Source organism: Salvia splendens, chromosome 7 (assembly GCF_004379255.2).
Source record: "Salvia splendens isolate huo1 chromosome 7, SspV2, whole genome shotgun sequence".
In the NCBI taxonomy this organism is placed as follows: domain Eukaryota; kingdom Viridiplantae; phylum Streptophyta; class Magnoliopsida; order Lamiales; family Lamiaceae; genus Salvia; species Salvia splendens.
The window spans coordinates 4,870,436-4,890,283 of record NC_056038.1 but is presented as its reverse complement, the minus strand read 5'-3'; the positions used below and the strand labels follow the sequence as shown (position 1 = coordinate 4,890,283).

Here is a 19,848-nt window from a genome sequence, read left to right as displayed (position 1 = left end):
TTTATTTGTAATTTGTAATATTTATTGTTGTTTTTTAATGAATTTTAATATTATGGAAATGTTTTTGTTTAATTGAATTTTAAATTGAATTGTGCTCGTCCTTGGGCAAGAGCACAGCTGTGGGTGTTGTGCTCTTGCCAGAGAGCAAGCAGGAATAGTGGCGCCGGGCCCACAACCGTGCTCGCTGGCAATAGCACGGTTGTGGATGCTCTTAACTCTTAACTAATTTCATTGCATTTTAATTTTTGAAAGTGCTTAACTAGTACTAGGAAAACACAATTTTCACATATTTCTCAATTTTAACATTATTTAGAAAACATTTTCACCAAAAATTAGCTTTAATTCTAGTGAAATAGTAGTATACAAAATTTAGGATATAATTTTGATAATAAATTAAAATTTTGTAATAGATATTTTATTAAATTGAAAAAAGAGGGAAAATCGTGTATCATTTGATGTTCATCTAATAATGTAATCCTTGTCGATTATCGTATAATCTTATGAGCTAGTATTTTCTTTAACCGGACGAAAATTTAACTTTGTGAAACAACATTCAATCATCAATTGTCCATTTTTCATCCCCTCTTGCGGAATTTAAATTAGTAGTACTGCCTTAATGGCACAAGCATCATGATACAAATGACTTCATTTTAATTTGTCAACAAGGAATAAAGATTTGTCAATTGTCCCATTATCAGCTATTTCACCAAAAATTAAGAATTATCCCAAAAATGACGCCATATTAATTTGTTAACCGTTGCATAAGATTTGTCAATTGTCGCATTATCATCGATTTCACCAATATTAGGAATTATCCCAAAAATTACGTCATAATAGTTTGTTAACCGTCGCATAAGATTTGTCAATTGTCGCATTATCATCGATTTCACCAAAATTATGAATTGTCCCAAAAATGACGTCATATTAATTTGTTAATAGTCGCATAAGATTTGTCGATTGTCGCATTATCATCGATTTCACTAACATTAGGAATTGTCCCAAAAAATGACGTCATATTAGTTTGTTAACCGTCGCATAAGATTTGTCAATTGTCGCATTATCATTGATTTCACCAAAATTATGAATTGTCCCAAAAATGAAGTCATATTAATTTGTTAACAGTAGCATAAGATTTGTCAATTGTCGCATTATCATCGATTTCACAAAAAGTAGAAATTATCCAAAACATTACACTCATATAAATTTGTTATCATTCGCATAAGATTTGTCAATTGTCGCATTATCATCGATTTTACCGAAATAAGAAATTATCCAAAAATGACGTCATATTAATTTGTTAATCATCGCATAAGACTTGTCAATTGGTGCATATAACTGATTTCACCAAAATTAGGAATTGCCATAGAGATTACGTCATTTTATTTTATTTTAACCATCACATAAGATTTGTTAATTGCCACATCATCACCGATTTCATCAAAATTAGGAATTGTCCCCAAGAATACGTCATTTTTTAACCGTCACATAAGATTTGTCAATTGCCACTTATTTCTCCAAAATTAGGCATTGTAGGATAGTTTCAAACTTTATACTACTGTAGTACTTTTAAATTAAGTTAAAGATTGTTACAGAAATAACCGTAATTCAGTGCAACGTCATAGTTTAAATGAAATATTACCTTCATTTTTTTAGAGTGAATATTCGTCCCGTGCATACAGTCAAAGTCAATGCATCCTGATTCATTCTACCCATATTTGTAGATTGTATGTTTGTCTGGAACGTACATTTATCACCCCTCTTTGTTTTTCTTTCACCCCATTTTTTTATTTTTTAAATTTGATATTACTAGAACTTTCTCCATTCCAGAAAATTTGTTCCAAAAAATTTATCCCTTTGACTTTTAACATTTTTTGCAATGAACTCCACGTTTCACTAATTTATTTTAATTTACATTTTTTTAAATAAAACTAATATATAAAAATAGGATACACATGTCACCAGTGACGGATAGTGGGACAGGAGGGGCGGTCGCCCCTCCCCCGACAGCCAAGAAGGTTGAATTGTACTAAGGTTTTACCTGAAAAAAGGCATGGTCGCCCCCTCTGCAAAAAAAAATTGGAGAGCGAAAAAGAGTTGCTAACTGAGCGGCAATGGAGAACGATCCAATATCATAAGATTAATCAAGTTATTGGTATGCCGTGTGCGCAAGGGACTTAGTGAAGAAGATGACATATGAGTTTATTGGGCAAATTTGAGAAATTAGTGGACTGCAATAACGGGCTCCACTTCTCAAGAGAGTTATTTCATAAATATAATTACCCGACTTATTGCTAGATATTTTAGTACTTCAATTCTTAAACAATAAATGAAATTTACACAATAAATATTATTATAGGCATCTATTAAACATATATTAGTTGATTATATCTTCAAAGCACCAATAGCGTTCATTTTATATAACTTTAAATTACTCATGTAAGTAATACTCTGTAACAATTTTATAAACTAGTTTCATAATAAGTTAAGTTTCAAAAGAAAACTTTAGCAACCTTATTGTCCATTATTAATTTTTGATAGAATCGTAAATATTTGAAACAAAAGCTAATACACGTGTTTGATTGGTACGATAGCCATAGATATAGCCTGCTATCTAGGTTCTATGTAGTTTTTGGTTGGTATGATATCTATATCTCTAAGCCCGAAAAAAGTGAAAAGCCAGTCTCGGCCCGGTGGACTATCCAGAAATTTGGTAATACACTATCTCACAAAAAACCTCCGATAATAAGCTTTTTGTCCATGATAGTCATAACTACCCTCCTTTCTCTCTCTGCAACATTCTTCTCTCACCCACTCTCACTTCCACTTTCTCTCTCTTCTGCAACTCAATTTACCATATCTTTCTTCTGTAATTCCCTCTTCCTCTCACCCTCTCTCTACCTTATCAAGAAGACCACAGTGCTTCCATCCAGTGGCGGAACCAGCTAAGGCCAAGCCCCTCCAGCAGGGGCTTAGCCGGTGCCGTCGACCATTTTCATAAAGAGGAGTCGAAGCGGTGGAGAATGGGCTGAACGAGAAAATGGGGCAAGAGGGAGGGAGGGAGAGAGAGAGAGTTAGGAGTGGGAAATGAGACAAATTGCATAATGGATTTTGGGTATACAGTATACTGTTGGAACTTGGGAATTGGGATTCATTTCATTAGATATTTAATACTCCTACTAAATATCGTGAGTCATTTAATTTTATGCAATTTTTGTAGTAATATTTTATTAAATATATTAAGATGTATATAAGTAAGCTTTAATTATGTGCCTTAAGAATAATCAAATCAATTTTGCTGTAATTAATAATAATATTTACCAATCAATCGTGAGTCATTTAATTTATTTAAATAATCAATTATATAATTAAAGTAATTAAAAAATAGATATTTAAGATGTATAAAAGAAATTGAATATAAAAGGGTAATTTTGTCCTTACAATTTTATATCTACAAAACTAATTTGTGTATCAAACAACATTTTAAAAAGACTATCTTGACACTATCTTATTTTCGGCCCGAAAACACTATCTCTATCTAGTTTTCTTGCACTATATTGTCATACCAATCAATCGCACCCTTAATGTGTATGGCTATAAAAGTTCTTTTGAGCAAAATATATTGAACCAATTTTAAACTTTTGTCTATCGAATATATCAAATATAGTACTAAAAACATTTCTAGATCCGCCGTTGCATGCCACTAACTTTTTCAACTCACTTTCTATTACAGTTCTTAAAACCCGTATCGGGTCAAATGGCGATAAATTATTAGGGACGGAGGGAGCGAGTATCTTGTCAAATTCGCTTTCACTGTGTCAATATGCAGTTTTTTAATCTTTCGGTTTTTGTAAATACCAATTGGTCAATATGCAGTTTTTTAAACTTTCAGTTTTTGTAAATAAATACTAATTGAAATGAATGGTACATTTAAAAATTAATGTTTAATTGTCTAACTAATAGTAATAATCAACAATTTCAAGAAAAAAACAATTATCACAATAGATCGCCGAAAATAACGTGCTCATATTCCCGTATTTGATACAAATAGAACATTTGGAATTGAAAATATACTAAATAACCTATCCAGTATGTTAAACATACACACACACACACGAAATTTTCATAAATTATTTTTGTAACTAAAAAATTAAATTTAACATCATTAGTGTACGATTAATTAGAGTAGTACATTAGTACTTAGTACTTGCATTTAACAAAAGGGTAATTTGAGTATGCATGGACATATTATATAGTTTGCGGTCAGAATTAACTTTATTTTACCAAATTGCCCATTTGACTCTATTTTTTTATTTATTTTTCTCTCTCGGATCCCAAGCTACATCTGTAGTTCGAATTCGTGTTTGAAAAAGATCTGACTAATAATCACATCTTTATCCACCCTAATCCAACCTTTTTAATAAAAAAATTTAAGACAGTAATATCTTCTTCTTCTTCTATCTGACCGGTCAATTATTATTATGTCCCCTGAATGCTTTAAGTGTCTTTTTCCGAATGCGACCTTCTTTATTACGATCAAAGCAGCAGCACCAACCCCAGTTCTATCACTCTTTATATGCATCCCTCCCTTGGTCAAATCCCAAACTTAATCTGCCTCCATAGCCACAGCGTTCTCTCCCAACAAAGACTCAACAAAACAAAAGAAATGCTATCAGTCTCGAGCAGTTGTGGCCTTCCAATCTGTCTAAATGGGATTCCTCGTCCTCTTCCTTTCTCCCAAGAGTATGTCTCTCTCTCTCTCTCAAGAAAGCAAGGAGTGGTTTGTATAATGTTGTTGGCTGACATGTTTCAGGTTGGAGGATCATGAAAGGAGGAGGGAGAGCGTGAAAAGGAAGAAATTTCAAGAGTTTTTGCAGTTACATGAGATGATTACTAGAGAGGCTTCGGGCCATGGAAGCAACAACCGTGGAGGAGGTGTTGTTAAAACTGAGTTTTATCCCTGCATTTCCCTACCCAGTACTGCAAAAGCTGCATAAGTTAGTTACTATGTTCTAGGCTTCAGTTTTTCTTCTATTGTTGCTTTTCAATATGAATCTTATGAGATGGGAAATTCTACATTTGAATTTGGTTGCTCTAGATATCTTCTACTTTCCTGTTTATGTGGTAATTCATTCCATGTAAGAGAAAGAGAACAGAGAGGCCGGATGTTATAGAGAGTAATACATAGGAGTATTACAGTAGTGTTAACTGAACATAATTATTTTTGGCCCTAACAATTGCAAATGACCCAAGTATTGAGCTTATAATAATATGATTACTTATACACCTGATTCAAAATAACTATGATGTCAAAAATATTGAAGGGAGGCAAGGCAGCAATGGTTGAGTATTTCTATTTTCTACTAATGTGGATTCTCTATGAATCATCAGTGGTGCTCACTATACCGGTCGTGAGTGAAAGCATAGTAGGAGGACTTAGAAATTAGAATGCTACACACGGAACCAGTAGAAAGACTACACTTTGGCATGGAACTTCTAATCCCCTCCCTTCTACTGGAGTTTTGTCTGTAGGATTTCAAAGGCAGCCAGATTATGTATTGCAAACAAATGGAAAAAATACTGACAAGATGTTGTGAATATTGTTGAATTGTCTGGGCCCAAGGTTGCCAAGTAGTACAAGATTCACATCAAGTTAATAACTTCCAAGTAACAGTCTCAAAGATGACTTACTCCACATATCTAAAACTGGTGACAACAACTAAATATACTAGTATCTATTAAGTTCATGTCAAGGCAGGGCAGAATACACCTTACTCAGCAACAGTCGTTCGAAGAGGCAAAGAACTTTCAATTTCCTTGGCCTCAGAGTTCTTCTCTGCAACAGCTTTTGACATCCCGAACATCTAAAAGACCATCAAGAGTGTCAAATATATATTAGTAGTATATAACAAGAAGAGAAACCAAAAGTCCCGGAATCTAAATACTAGACCAAGACGTTAAGCTACCTTCTTGATTGTCTTTTGGAAACAAGTCTTGTGTTCGTCCATAGAAGCATGGATGAATTCATCAATGTGGTCTTTCACATCCTCTAGGAAAGTTGCACTTTCACTCTTCTTCTTCTGACATGAAGCTGCAGCTGGCGTAGAAGCTATGGATGAGGGGTTCTCGTTTGGAGTCTTTCCAGTTGCCATTGAAGGTTATAACCTACATAACATTCAGTACCGCAGTGACAGCATCTCTTAGATTGCTTATACATCGAAAACAGAACACATAAGAGATACGGCGGAAAAACGAAATGAATGACTAACAATAAAATCAGCATTCATGAAATAAGAAGATGAATTTCAGTAATTTTAGCAGGAAGTCTCAAAAACCATGATTGACCAAATTATTTATCCAACTTGTTTTGTTTTGGATTATATACTTAAATCACCACATGGATAACTGTTCGAGCACAAGAGTAGGAGCTTGAAATCGCATTCATGGCCCAACATAAACAAATAGAATGGCGATGTGCCAATTATCTCACAACATAAACAAATTTCCCCATGTAATAAAAGCAACTTCTAAAAAAAATTCTACATCTCAAACAAGGAAGACCTAAGTTGCGTTAGGACTCGGGCTGCTTGACAAAATGCCAGTGGTATTAAACACTCCAAACAGGAGTAATCGAAAAAACTGAACAACACAAAACGCGAAATCGAACTGATCACGAATGTAATCAAAGAACTGAAATAAAATCACACGAGAAAGAGAAATACTTGTCGACGATGAGGATTTCAGAAATAAATTTCAATTCCAATTTTTTCCTGGGCATCTCCAACCATACCCTAATAGTAAAACCCAATCTTGCAGTGAAAATACCTCCAACCATATACCAAAACCCATCCCAAATCGTCTTTTTTTTTTTTGCGTTTTTGAATAGTGCTACCCCAAATTCCCTGAACCCATCTCCAACAGAACTGTAGCAATCGCAAATTCCCTTTTCCAATTTCAGAAACTGCAATTTAAATCCTTTCTTGTCTATCTATTTCAAACAGAGCAATGAACCTTACCTGAATTATGGAGAATTTCGACGGAGACAGAGAAAATGGAATTAACTTGGCCTATCTAATTAATGAAAATTCATTTTGTAACTAGTAGTATTGATTTTTTGTGATGTATAATTTGTGAATGTACTTCATAACCGAAAAGGATTTCCTGCTCCAACCGTCACAATAAAATAAAATAATATTATAAACATGTAAGTGATGATGTGGTTTTATAACATTATTTTATTGGGTTGTGAGTGTTGGAGTATAAATGAGTGTGAGATTTTATAACATTATTTTATTTTATTGTGAGTGTTGGAGGATTTTATAACATTATTTTATTGTGTTGTGAGTGTTGGAGTAGGAATGGAGTAGGAGTGAGAGATCCACATTTCATATAACATAGTAATACTATTTACATGGAACATTTTTTTCCATGAGCTTTATCAAATATCATTTTAGGTCAGTAAACTTTAAAAATATCATTTGAGGTCCGTCAACAACGAGTTAATATCAACCAAAGTATTTTTTTACTATTTCTAAATTTTTTCGGATAAAATATCCTCAATACCTTGAAGAGTATAAATTTTTAATAAACGTATCATATAGTTATATTTTTAAAATATCTTTACTATATATTTTTTTATAAATTTTATAAATATAATTTGACCTTCAATATTATCACTTAATTTTGTGACATGCAAGAAAAGTTCATTATTCAACTTATTATAATTAAATAATTTTAAAATATTTTTGAGGTATGGACACTCGTAAAATTTAATATCACAGTCAATAGAAAGATAATACTTGAATATTGATATATAATTTTGATAATATAAAATTAAAGAAAATTTCAAAGGAAGAAAATAAAATGTTAAAGGTGGAAGAAAACTTATATTTTATACAATAAAAAGAATTTTTTCACGCATAATCAATTTCATCCTCCTACCCTCCCACCTGCAGTGTGGCGCCATAAGGCGCGCCCTATGGCATGCTCTATATGTTTTACTATTGTTTAATTAATTAATTTAAATATTTTCAAATATATAATGAAAACTAATTAAAAAAACACAACGAGTAGCTAAAAATCGGCGAAGACTGCATTGATTAAACAAAAGTTACACGATTCAAGTTGGCTAATCTACGCAATTCCCAACTTCCAGCGCAACTCATCGATCAACCGCCGGAGATATTCGGCTTGGGCGGGGTCCGCACACTTCGCGAGGGCCTTGTGCGTCTGCAACAAGGTCTTCGCCATCGAGGCTGTTGCCAACGACTCATACGCGGCGGCCGTCAGGGTCGGGGTCGGGATCGGGACCGGGATCGGCGATGGGGTGGCGGCGGTCGAGGATGATGTCGTCGTCGCCTTCCCCTTGTTCTTCGCAGCCTTGACGCCTATGGGACGCTGGGAGGACATCGGTGTGTCGGAACTCTCTTCCTCTGTGTACGTCCGGTTGAGGTCCACCGGACGAGTTCCGCTTTCGCTGCTCGTGTAACCACCAGCTTCGGTGGTCTTCGTCCTCTTTGGCGCACCAGTGTGCAGAATCCCGGCTTGGAACTTCTGCTTGTCCCTCAAGAGCGTCCAGATGGCCAAATGCTTGAAGTCGTCGTACTGGGACTAGTACGACAACAGCGCTCTATCGCGCACGTCGCTCAAGCTCTCGCCGCTCCCCTGCTCCCTCGCGCACTTCTCGTACTCCGCCGCGAACAGGTTGACTTGCTTCTTCACCTGATCCCAGTGCTTGCGGAGCTGCTCCCGTTGGCGCTTGTACGCGGTCGGCGGCTTCGCCGCATTGTAGCGCTCGGCGATACGCTCCCAGTACGCTAGCTGCTTCTGGTTGTTCGCGAATACCGGGTCCTCCGATATATCCACCCAACACCTCGCCAAGACGGGTTTCATCCGGCTGGTAGTTCGTACGGCCGGGGGCGTACTCTTCATTCATTGCCGGAGGTGGCATATTGGTCGTGCGGTGCCGGATCCGCTTCTTTTTTGCGGCGGCGGAAGCGGCGGCTGCGGCGGATGGGGTGGCGCCGATGTCAGCTGCCTCGGCGGCGGGAGGGGCCGACAAGTCGGTTTGGAGACGACTCCATGTCAGACAAACCGTATGATTCCGTACTGAATTCGGGATCGTACTGCGTGTTGGCGTCGAACGGCCGATATTCGTCGGGTTCTGTACCCGGCCAACGCGCATCACCACTAAACATCGGACTATTGGGACTTGAATCAATTTCGTAGTAAATGTGAGTTTCGAGAGTGGAATCGTGAAATGAAATGTTACAAATGAAGGTGGGGTATGGGGTATTTATACAAAATTTTCGAATTTAAGATTTAAAAAAAAAATAAAAAACGTGTGCCATCGTCCGCGCCCATCGTCCGCCGAGCCCACAATGGTGCCCGATGGCGCGGACGATAGGCCATCGTCCGCGCTTCTTTCGCGCCCGAAGCTTAGGGCGTGGGCATAGGGCGCGCCCTATGGCGCGCACCCACAGTGGAGGCATCGTCCGCGCCCCGAGGACGATGACACGTATAGGGCATGACATCGGGCGCCTGGGTACCCTCAATCTCATCTATTGCCAAACTAAATGATGAGACCAAACACAAACATGATAGCTATTTTTAGCATATAGTACAAGAATACATTTCTATATCAGAGCTTAAATTCGAAGAAGACACGACCTTATGGCTTGCTGACTATTTTTTCTAGTTCTACATAGTTCAGGCAACTAAAAGTTGAAGTGCGATCAATCGATCATTTTCAAGAACCTAATTTCACCATGATGATTCCGCGAATTTTTGATGATGATAAATGCTCGTAAAAATAAATTACGACACAGAGAATTTTACGTGGTTCGATTTACTGAGGTAAATCTACGTCCACGGGGAGAAATGGGGGCAGGTTTGTATTGCTTGATCTGCGAATTACAGCTTACAACACAGACTTGCTATATGATTATTTCTCTAGAGAGATTCTAACCCTTTTCTACCAGATCTAAGTTCTATTTATACATTGGACTAAGATCGTGGCTTACATCATCACTCTAGGTCGTGGATGTCGTGTAGGTCATGGCCTAAGATCGTGGCCTGAGTTGACGCCACGTGGTAGTGGGTGTGTTGGAAGTTGTGGAAATCCTGCATGGGTCCACTAACTCCTTGTTCGGTCGAATACTGAGACCGAACTGCTTTGGTTGCCGATCTGAGAGTAGAGCTTGATGCCGACCTGAGAGCAGAGCTTGATTGGTTGGCTTTTACCGAGCTGTAGGCTGAGGCCGAACTCTTTGGTAATGCCGAACTCATCCGAACTCTTTGGTCATGCCGAACTCATACTCTTCCTTGGGCTTCGGGCTGATGGGCCGTCATTGCTGTTGGGCTTGTTTAGTCCGTACCCCATCACTACCCCCCCCGAAAGACGAAGTGAATCACTTCGGCGAAGCGAGTCACTTCGGCATTCTGGATAAAGGTACGGGGGAGGCTGACGTCAGGGGACGTGCCTTGCATGTGACTGCATTAAATGCGACAGTAAAATCCGGCCGTTGAATCCTGAAAAGGTGGGATTCGAAACGGTGCGACGATTTTGAAATCTTCGCCGAATCTGATAAATATGCTCTTTCTTCCTCATTTGAACACCTTTGCTGTTGCGTCTTCTATACTCTCTCTTTCTCGAGAAATTTTCTTCCGCTTTCAAGAGCTTCTTCAGACTTTCTTCACTTTCAAAAAGTAAGAAAAATGTCTTCTTCTTCTTCTTCGGTGTCGGGTAGCGGTAGGAAAGGGGATAAGGGGTCTTCTAGCCGGAAAGAATCCGGGGAGAAGACCGTAGAGTATTTTCACAGTATCTTGAGTAAGGATACTGTGATATCCCTTCACGAGAAATATTTTTTACCTGGGGGGAAGGCGGTGGTTCCCGACGATGATCATAGGGCTAACGACCCGCCGGAGGGTTATGCCACCGTTTACGAAGCCTGCTTAGAATGCGGGCTTCGTTTTCCTCTTCCCCCACCTTTTGTAGAGCTTCTTGATTTTTTTCAACTCCCTTTAGGTCAGGTGACTCCGAACTCTTGGAGGCACTTATCGGCTTTTGCTGCCGAACTGCGTAGGCTAGATAAGGATCTGTCTCTGAGGGCAATCCTTAATTTTTTCCAGTTTAAAAGGAAGGGATCTTGGTTTTACTTGATCCCCTTACAGCCTTTTAGGGCCTTCTGCAAAACCAAGTGGCCGAAATGGCAAAACCGTTTCTTTTTTTATAATAGGACTTCGGCTCCGGGCTTTCCTTGGAGAAGGCCGAAGTCCGTGATTCCCCATCCTCGGTTAGAACCGTTGGCCGAGCTCGAGGGCGAGCTCAATAAGATTCCTATGATTAGGAAACAGTATTCGGAAACTGAGCTCGTCAAGGGCGACCTCGTGTTCAATATCTCGTCTTCGGACGAAGAGGCCGAGGGTGAGGATTTCTCTTTATCTTTATGCTCTACTGCTTTAACGAAGAAAACTAACCTTGTTTTCTTGCTTTTTGGCAGTGTTCATGCTGAATAAGGCTATCCGAAAGTCCTCCGAGCTTGAGGAGCCGGAGAAAGAGAAGGCTACCAGCTCGACGCCTGATGCCGAGAAGAATCCGAAGAGGCAAAAGACCTCTTCGGGTCCAAAGAAGCCGGAGTCGACTTCGGCAAGTAGGAAGGGGAGGACCCAGAAGCCCCCGAGAGCGCCAGAGAAAGACGTGGTCTTGGCGCCTCCTTCGGAGCATATCTGTGAGCCATTTTTATGGCCCACGGACTTCGCCGAGGTGAATTGTCTTCTTGATTCTTTGGCCTGGCTTCTGTCCTGTATTTTTGGTGCCCTCTGTTGACTTTTTTCCTTATCCATTTTCAGAGGAACGATATGCTCTCCAAGCTCGTCGCCGTCGAACTCTCCAAAGCGTCCAATGACTATGCCGAGATGCAGAGGAAGTTGGCGGCTGCTTGTCATCGGGCCGAACAGGCTGAGGCTAAATTTGAGAAGGCCAGAGCTGCTAGGATTTCGGCCCAGGATGAAGCTCAGTTTGCCAAAAACCAGCTCGTCATCCAGCGAGAGCAGGCGAAGCGGAGCGATGCTGCTGCCGTGGTTGCCCAAGGGGAGGCTCTCCGTGTTTACACGGAGAAACTCTTTTTGAGCAGCCAGTTCTCGGCCTTTGTCGGTAGCCTGGTAAGGCTAATTGCCGATAAGGGCGAGCAGGGGGCCGATGTCGTGCTGCCTCTGTACAGCCGAGAGATAGCAGCTCGGCTTCAGAATCTGCCGCTCCTTGAGGAGCTCGCTTCATCCTCGGTCCTGCTTTCTGCAGACCGAGTCCGGAGTTGTCGAGCTGATCGGGACGAGAACCTGGAGGCTATCTTTGCCTCCGTGGGACCCGTTTCACCCGCTTCGACTTACAACGGAGAGGGTGAGGCCGAGCCGCTGGAGCGGGAGGCCGAAGTCGAGCGAGCCGGGCATCCGGAGAAGGAAGCCGATCAGGAGACGCAGCAGATCGGCTACGGTGGCGCCGAGCAGGCTGAGGAGAGCAAGGAGGCAGAGGCTGAAGCTGAAGCAGATGAGAAGGAAGCTGAACCTCACCGAGAAGGTGGAGACGAAGCTAGCGAAGTATGATTTCGTCTCCCTTCTCTTAGTTTAGTTTCTTCCTTTATGTGAAATGGCCTTGAAGCCCTCCTTGTATAGAAAAATTTTTTTCTTATGAATGAAAAAATTCTTCTTTCTGCTCTTGTGTCTTCGTATAGCCTTTCGTACTCTCTTACTCCTGTTGTGGTTTACTACCTGCTCGGTAAGCTGAAATGCCGAACTGACGTAGCTGCTTTGTATTCTTAACTCTCAAGGAGCTGGAGATACTTCACTGGAAACGGCTGTACTCTTCGGCTTTAGACGAAGCTGAGAAAAGAGCTATAGCCGATCAGACGAAGAATGACGAGCTTCTGGCTCGTTTAGTGAAGCTGGAGGCCGATAATAAGGACTTAGAGTCCGATAAGAATGATCTGGAGGCCGAGCTGAATACGACCATTGCTGAGAGGACTGCGTACGAGGATTACATCCGTGTGCGCGGGGGAATGACCATATCAGATGCTCAGAGTCGAGTTGACGAACTGTGGGAGGAATATAATGTACTCCGGAGGAACAATGCGCTGGAGAGCTCGGCTTGCCAACAAGTCGTGACATCATTGCGGCGCTGGGCTTCTCGGTACAACATTGTTCTTTCTCGGCGCCCCTCCATAGAAAGATTCCTTCGGCATATCGCGCCAACAGATGCTCGCACTCCAGATCAAACCTCTGGTTCCCTTGTTCAAAATCCTACTCCCAGCCAACAACGAACTCCGGAACAGCCGGAAACGTCAAGACGAGAACGGGCTCAGGAGCAACCGGAATCGTCAAGACAGGGACGGACTGAAATTCGCCGAGGAGTTGTGACTATGAGCGAGCAAGATCAGCAGATGCTTATTGCAGAGACTCTTCATCGCCGAGGTGTTAGGACTTCTCGAGCTCGGGGAAGAGGCGTTGGGTCGAGGATAGCATCTCGTCGACCTGCTTATTCTTCATCTGCTCGGAACAACCGAAATCGGCTTCCAGAGGATTTTGCAGATAGGTGGCTTAACTTCAGCAACCCTGGACAGTAGAATAGTCCTTTGTAATAGCGTAACGCCATTTTGTAGGGTAGCGGAGTTGTATGCTGAACAAGATTTGATAAATGAAATTTTGTTTTCGCTTCTAACACTGTATTTACAGCTTAGCGAAAAAATTTCATCGTACTTGTCCTCGGTCTTATGAAGTAAATTTCTTTGACCGGACTTGGTCCTTGGTCTGATGAAATAAACATCTTTGACCGGACTCGTCTTTGGTCTGATGAAATAAACATCTTTGACCGGACTCGTCTTTGGTCTGATGAAATAAACATCTTTGACCGGACTCGTCTTTGGTCTGATGAAATAAACATCTTTGACCGGACTCGTCTTTGGTCTGATGAAATAAACATCTTTGACCGGACTCGTCTTTGGTCTGATGAAATAAACATCTTTGACCGGACTCGTCTTTGGTCTGATGAAATAAACATCTTTGACCGGACTCGTCTTTGGTCTGATGAAATAAACATCTTTGACCGGACTCGTCTTTGGTCTGATGAAATAAACATCTTTGACCGGACTCGTCTTTGGTCTGATGAAATAAACATCTTTGACCGGACTCGTCTTTGGTCTGATGAAATAAACATCTTTGACCGGACTCGTCTTTGGTCTGATGAAATAAACATCTTTGACCGGACTCGTCTTTGTGTTCTAATTTGGCGATTTTCGTCGCCGGGATCGAACTTTCCCTTGTCCTAATTCGGCGAGTTTTATCGCGTGGATCGGACTTTCCCAGTTAACCGAAGTGGTCTTATGCAGTAAACCTCTTTGACTAGACATGGTCGTCCTCGGTCTTATGAGGTAAACTGCTTTGACCGAACTTGGTCGTCCTAATTCGGCGAGTTTTATCGCGTGGATTGGACTTTCCCTTGTCCTAATTCAGGCAAGTTTTATCGCGAGAATCGGACTTTTGTTGCAGTTCGTTTCAGACGAAGTGCTTGATTCTTAAGCAGAATTGTGGTCTTGTATCCTCTTTAGAAGCTTTGACACACAATCGTGGGCTTGTTGCAGCTCGTTTCAGACGAACTGCTTGTTTAAGCTGAATTGTGGTCTTGTATCCTCTTTAGAAGCTTTGACACACAATCGTGGGCTTGTTGCAGCTCGTTTCAGACGAACTGCTTGTTTAAGCTGAATTGTGGTCTTGTATCCTCTTTAGAAGCTTTGACGCACAATCGTTGGCTTGTTGCAGCTCGTTTCGGACGAACTGCTTGTTTAAGCTGAATTGTGGTCTTGTATCTTCTGTAGAAGCTTTGACTCACAATCGTTTAGCTTGTATATGTTCTAAGAAGGGGATCAGCCTTCGAAGAACAAGATACCTCAGTAACATTTGTAAGAGACGACACGCACATAGACAAGGCATATAGACAAATAAAAAGCACATAGAGACGAACAAAAACCAAGCAAACCAAAGAAAGCACATTGACCGGACTGTCTCTTACAAATGGAACTTTTTGAGGTTGGAAACGTACCATGTTCGGGGTACTTGTGCTCTTGACACGTGAGTCAATTTGTAAGACCCTTTGCCGAGGACTTCTGACACCCGATATGGAACTTCCCATGTGGGTTCGAGTTCGCCCAGCTTTTCTGCTCGGCTTACTTCGTTGTTTCTCAAGATGAGATCTCCCACTTGAAATTGCAGCTTTTTCACCCTTTGGTTATAATACCGGGCTACTTGCTCCTTGTACTTGGCTGCTTTTATGCAGGCCAATTCTCTTCTTTCTTCGGCCAGATGTAGTTCGGCTCTTAGTCCGTCACCATTCATTTCTGAGGAGAAATTGAGTTCGGGGACTGGATATGCCGATCTCAACCGGAATCACGGCTTCAGTGCCGTACACCATCGAGTTCGGCTCCGGTGTGACTTCGGTCATTTCGCCGGCCTCTGATTCCGGCTGCTGTGATTGCTATGCTTGATGGTGCCGAACTGATTGCTAGGCACTTTTAAGCGCAATCTGCGAACACACTTGCTCTTTTTCGATCACCTCGGATGACCGCTATCTCTCCTTTAGTGGAGAAGGTGTTCGGCGAGGATGCCTCTGATCGCTATGACCGGGCTTCTTTTTGTCTTCTCTAGATGAGCTGTCTAAAGACCGTTTTCGACGGTCTGCCTCATCGGCACGAGAAAACTTGTCCGCAAGGTCCCACATCTCTTGAGCTGTTTGCGGACCGCACTCCACGAGCTTTCTGTAGAGAGCTCCGGGCAGGATTCCATTTTGGAATGCCGAAATGACAAGTAGATCATTGAGATTATCTACCTGTAGGCATTCCTTATGGAATCTCGTCAGGAAGTCGCTGATCTTTTCGTCGCGACCTTGACGTATAGAAAGCAGCTGAGCCGAAGTATTTCGGGCTTCCGCTTTCTGAAAGAACCTCCTGTGGAAAGCATCCATCAGATCTCGGTAGGATCTAATGCTGCCTTGAGGAAGGCTGTCGAACCACCTTCTGGCGTTCCCGATGAGCAGCTCGGGGAACAGCTTGCACATATGGACCTCATTGAGACCTTGGTTCGCCATATTATACTGATAGCGTCCCAGGAAGTCATGAGGATCCACGAGTCCGTCATAGGTTATCGACGGAGTTCGGTAGTTCTGTGGAAGGGGAGTTCGGGTAATATCGTCCGAGAACGGAGTCCTCAATACTCCGTACATGGCGAACCCGACATTTCTTCGGTATGGAGGAGATGGAGTTCTCCTGTGATTCCGGTACCGAGGATTCTTTCTTCTGGAAGACATGACACTACTGCGGTAGTGACTGTCTCGTATGGAGGGAGAGGGAGAATCCGCCGTTTTTGTCCCCGGCTGCTTTTGGCTTTTTTGCAGGAAGGTTAAGAATTCCTCCTGCTTTTCCGCCAAAAACAGCTTGACAGCCTCGTTCAAATCGGGCTGCTGGGAAGACTCGGTGTGACGGCTTTTGGAGCGGCTTGTTCCTCCACCATGAGAACTGGTGGTGGATTTATCCCTAGGCTGTTTTCCCGACCTATGGGATGGATTGGCTTCCTCCTGGTTCTCACGGGCAGGAATACGGGTACTCTGCGATCTGGTATGCATTTTTTGGGTGGAAAAAATGGATCAAAAATTCGCTTTATCACAAATTTTGTTCTCTGTTTCCCACAGACGGCGCCAGTGATGATTCCGCGAATTTTTGATGATGATAAATGCTCGTAAAAATAAATTACGACACAGAGAATTTTACGTGGTTCGATTTACTGAGGTAAATCTACGTCCACGGGGAGAAATGGGGGCAGGTTTGTATTGCTTGATCTGCGAATTACAGCTTACAACACAGACTTGCTATATGATTATTTCTCTAGAGAGATTCTAACCCTTTTCTACCAGATCTAAGTTCTATTTATACATTGGACTAAGATCGTGGCTTACATCATCACTCTAGGTCGTGGATGTCGTGTAGGTCATGGCCTAAGATCGTGGCCTGAGTTGACGCCACGTGGTAGTGGGTGTGTTGGAAGTTGTGGAAATCCTGCATGGGTCCACTAACTCCTTGTTCGGTCGAATACTGAGACCGAACTGCTTTGGTTGCCGATCTGAGAGTAGAGCTTGATGCCGACCTGAGAGCAGAGCTTGATTGGTTGGCTTTTACCGAGCTGTAGGCTGAGGCCGAACTCTTTGGTAATGCCGAACTCATCCGAACTCTTTGGTCATGCCGAACTCATACTCTTCCTTGGGCTTCGGGCTGATGGGCCGTCATTGCTGTTGGGCTTGTTTAGTCCGTACCCCATCACACCAATACTACATGTAATTTACTATCTTTTCAATTATTTTTATGTTGAATGTATATAACTTCGTACAGGTATATGTACCTTGCTAGTTTGGCAACTAAACTAATTACTCGATGAAATCACCTGGATTAATCTACCTGATTATCAGGAAACAATAGTCTTCGTTCTGGTAATTTACATATGAATGGATAGAGCTTTGCCCCATCATTTGCAGGTAGTTCATAAAATTACAAGTTACCAAATACAGTCACCTCAAATTAGACTAAGCATAACTTAAAAGGATTAGTGGGTTATAAAGTAGCATACATGTGAGTTGCAATCACATTTTTTATATTTTGGATAAACCTTAAATCGACTTATTTACCTTGAATCCCATCAAATCTGGCACCACATAGTTTGGCAACTTTTCAGGAACCACAACATAACCACCTGCATACAAATACCAAGCCAGATTTTTTGCTCAGATAGGCTCTTGAAGCTTTAACTCGACAAGAAACAGAGCCCAGAGAATCTAACATTTATTGTACTTTTGAATGTAATCTGGTTAAGAATACAAGTTCACTGCATGTCGAATATTAACCCTAGCGCCATTTTTCAATTTTCAGCTTCCTCCCGTCGAATTTCTGCATCAGTAAACAAAATTTGAATAATTAACTACAGATTACGGAGCATTAACTAAGAATTGCAGTGAGAATCTGAGATAAATTTTACTCTGAGCTCAAAGACGACGACGCCACACCACTACTGTGAGCTGAGAAATAAATGTATGTGTATTGGGCCTCATGGGCTTTTATCACTTCACCTATGCTTATTGGGCCTTGATTTTCATACTCCATTTAATTAGCAAACACACTTACAGATATTGAACAACAGGTGAAGAAGAAACAGTGAGTGAAGAAGACAACGAAAAACACACAAAAAAGTGAAAATAAAGAACAGCTCAATTTATGGCTGCGGCGGCGACATGAAGAAAATACCATCTGAATTAGCTCTTCAAGAACTTTTTGCCTCTGAAAACGACAGAAAAATCCATCATTTGAAGCCTCTAATTCCTATCCATGGACCAAACCGAAGTTTCAAGATCTCATTTTAATCTTGTTTTTTAATATACTTACTTTATTTCATATTGTAATTTTGTTTGATCTGATGAAATTAAATTTAAATGCCAGTAACCAGAATGTAGTGATAAGAAGACTAAGCATTTTGATATGTTATGAAGTGACCAGAATGTATTTTGTTTCATTTTGGTATCTAAATTACATCATTTTGGTATCTTAAAAAAGATACCAAATTTCAAACGGCCATCCCTGTAACTATAGATTTGAAAAACACTTCTCATTTCAACCATATTGAGTTGAACGAGCTCCGACCATCCTTCCCCCGTCAAAAACAAATAGCCACTTGACTGCTTCAAGACCACGCTAAATCTCCTGCCTTTATCGTCCACGGTCGGAACGGAAAGACCGTCTTTAACCACCGCTGCTTGGTCCCCGGGCAATAGCAATTTTCTCAAATCATCGTCACACTTGGACTCGAGCCTGTAGAATTTCTTTGAAATGGGAGGACTTTTAGAGCTGTATGCAGGTTCCCATCGAAGTGCAGTCCACTTTTTTATAATTTCAGTGACGCGCCTAGCATCGTCCTCCACTTCTTTCTTGGTGGGCTTCCTCACCATCATGGCGGCGGTTTCCACAGCTCCCTTCTCCTTTCCCTTTCCTTTATTTCTTTCTTGCATCTCCGACACTTCTGCATTACCAATTCTCAGCGACGCATTGCTCCTCGGCTGCAGTTTCTTGGTGGGATTCCTCACCTCCACGCCAGCGGTTTCCATAGCCTCTTCCTTTCCCTTTCCTTCATTTCGTTCTTGCATCTCCGATATTCTCAGCGACCTCCTCGGCTGCAGTTTCTTGGTGGGATTCCTCACCTCCACGCCAGCGGTTTCCACAGCCTCCTTCTTTCCCTTTCCTTCATTTCGTTCTTGCATCTCCGACATTCTCAGCGACCTCCTCGGCTGTAGTTTATTGGTGGGATTCCTCACCTCCATGCCAGCGGTTTCTACAGCCTCCTTCTCCTCTTGCATCTCCGATATTCTCAGCGACCTCCTCGGCTGCAGTTTCTTGGTGGGATTCCTCACCTCTGTGCCAGCGGTTTCCACAGCCTCCTTCTCCTTTCTTTCTTGCATCTCCAATATTCTCAGCGCCTCATTGCTACTACTCCGCCGTTTGTTGATCGGCAAGCAACGACTCCTTAATCGTGGATGCAGATACACTACGCCGTTTCTTGGTCGACCAAGTCGTGTTCATGGCTTGTGCATTCCCTATGCTACCGCTTCCTTGATCAGAGGATTTTTCGACCGGATTCTTCATTGGCGTACATGCAGAAAGGATCGACTCCTTAATCGTGGATGCAGATACACTACGCCGTTTCTTGGTCGACCAAGTCGTGTTCATGGCTTGTGCATTCCCTATGCTACCGCTTCCTTGATCAGAGGATTTTTCG

The 19,848-nt window shown here is 41.6% G+C and overlaps 1 protein-coding gene and 1 long non-coding RNA gene across 2 annotated transcripts; one reads left to right on the top strand and one right to left on the bottom strand.

Annotated features, from left to right (window-relative positions):
* The first annotated feature begins 4,342 nt into the window (after nucleotides 1-4,342).
* Nucleotides 4,343-5,094, top strand: LOC121811262. Its single transcript, XR_006052516.1, has 2 exons — nucleotides 4,343-4,740; nucleotides 4,811-5,094. It is a non-coding gene; the product is annotated as an uncharacterized LOC121811262 (long non-coding RNA).
* Nucleotides 5,095-18,610: 13,516 nt separating this feature from the next.
* Nucleotides 18,611-19,531, bottom strand: LOC121741147. Its single transcript, XM_042133846.1, has 2 exons — nucleotides 19,239-19,531; nucleotides 18,611-19,124 (listed from the first exon to the last, which is right to left on the bottom strand). The coding sequence occupies exons 1-2, from the start codon at nucleotides 19,529-19,531 to the stop codon at nucleotides 18,611-18,613; spliced, it is 807 nt and encodes a 268-aa protein (XP_041989780.1).
* Nucleotides 19,532-19,848: the final 317 nt, after the last annotated feature.

Bases quoted from the DNA above. Each gene is read 5' to 3' on its own strand.
- LOC121741147 (XM_042133846.1), bottom strand. From the start codon at position 19,531: ATGCAAGAAAGAAAGGAGAAGGAGGCTGTGGAAACCGCTGGCACAGAG. The intron at 19,125-19,238 runs GTCGCTGAGAAT...GCAGCCGAGGAG, and splicing joins AAGAAACTGCAGCCGAGGAG to CAATGCGTCGCTGAGAATTG.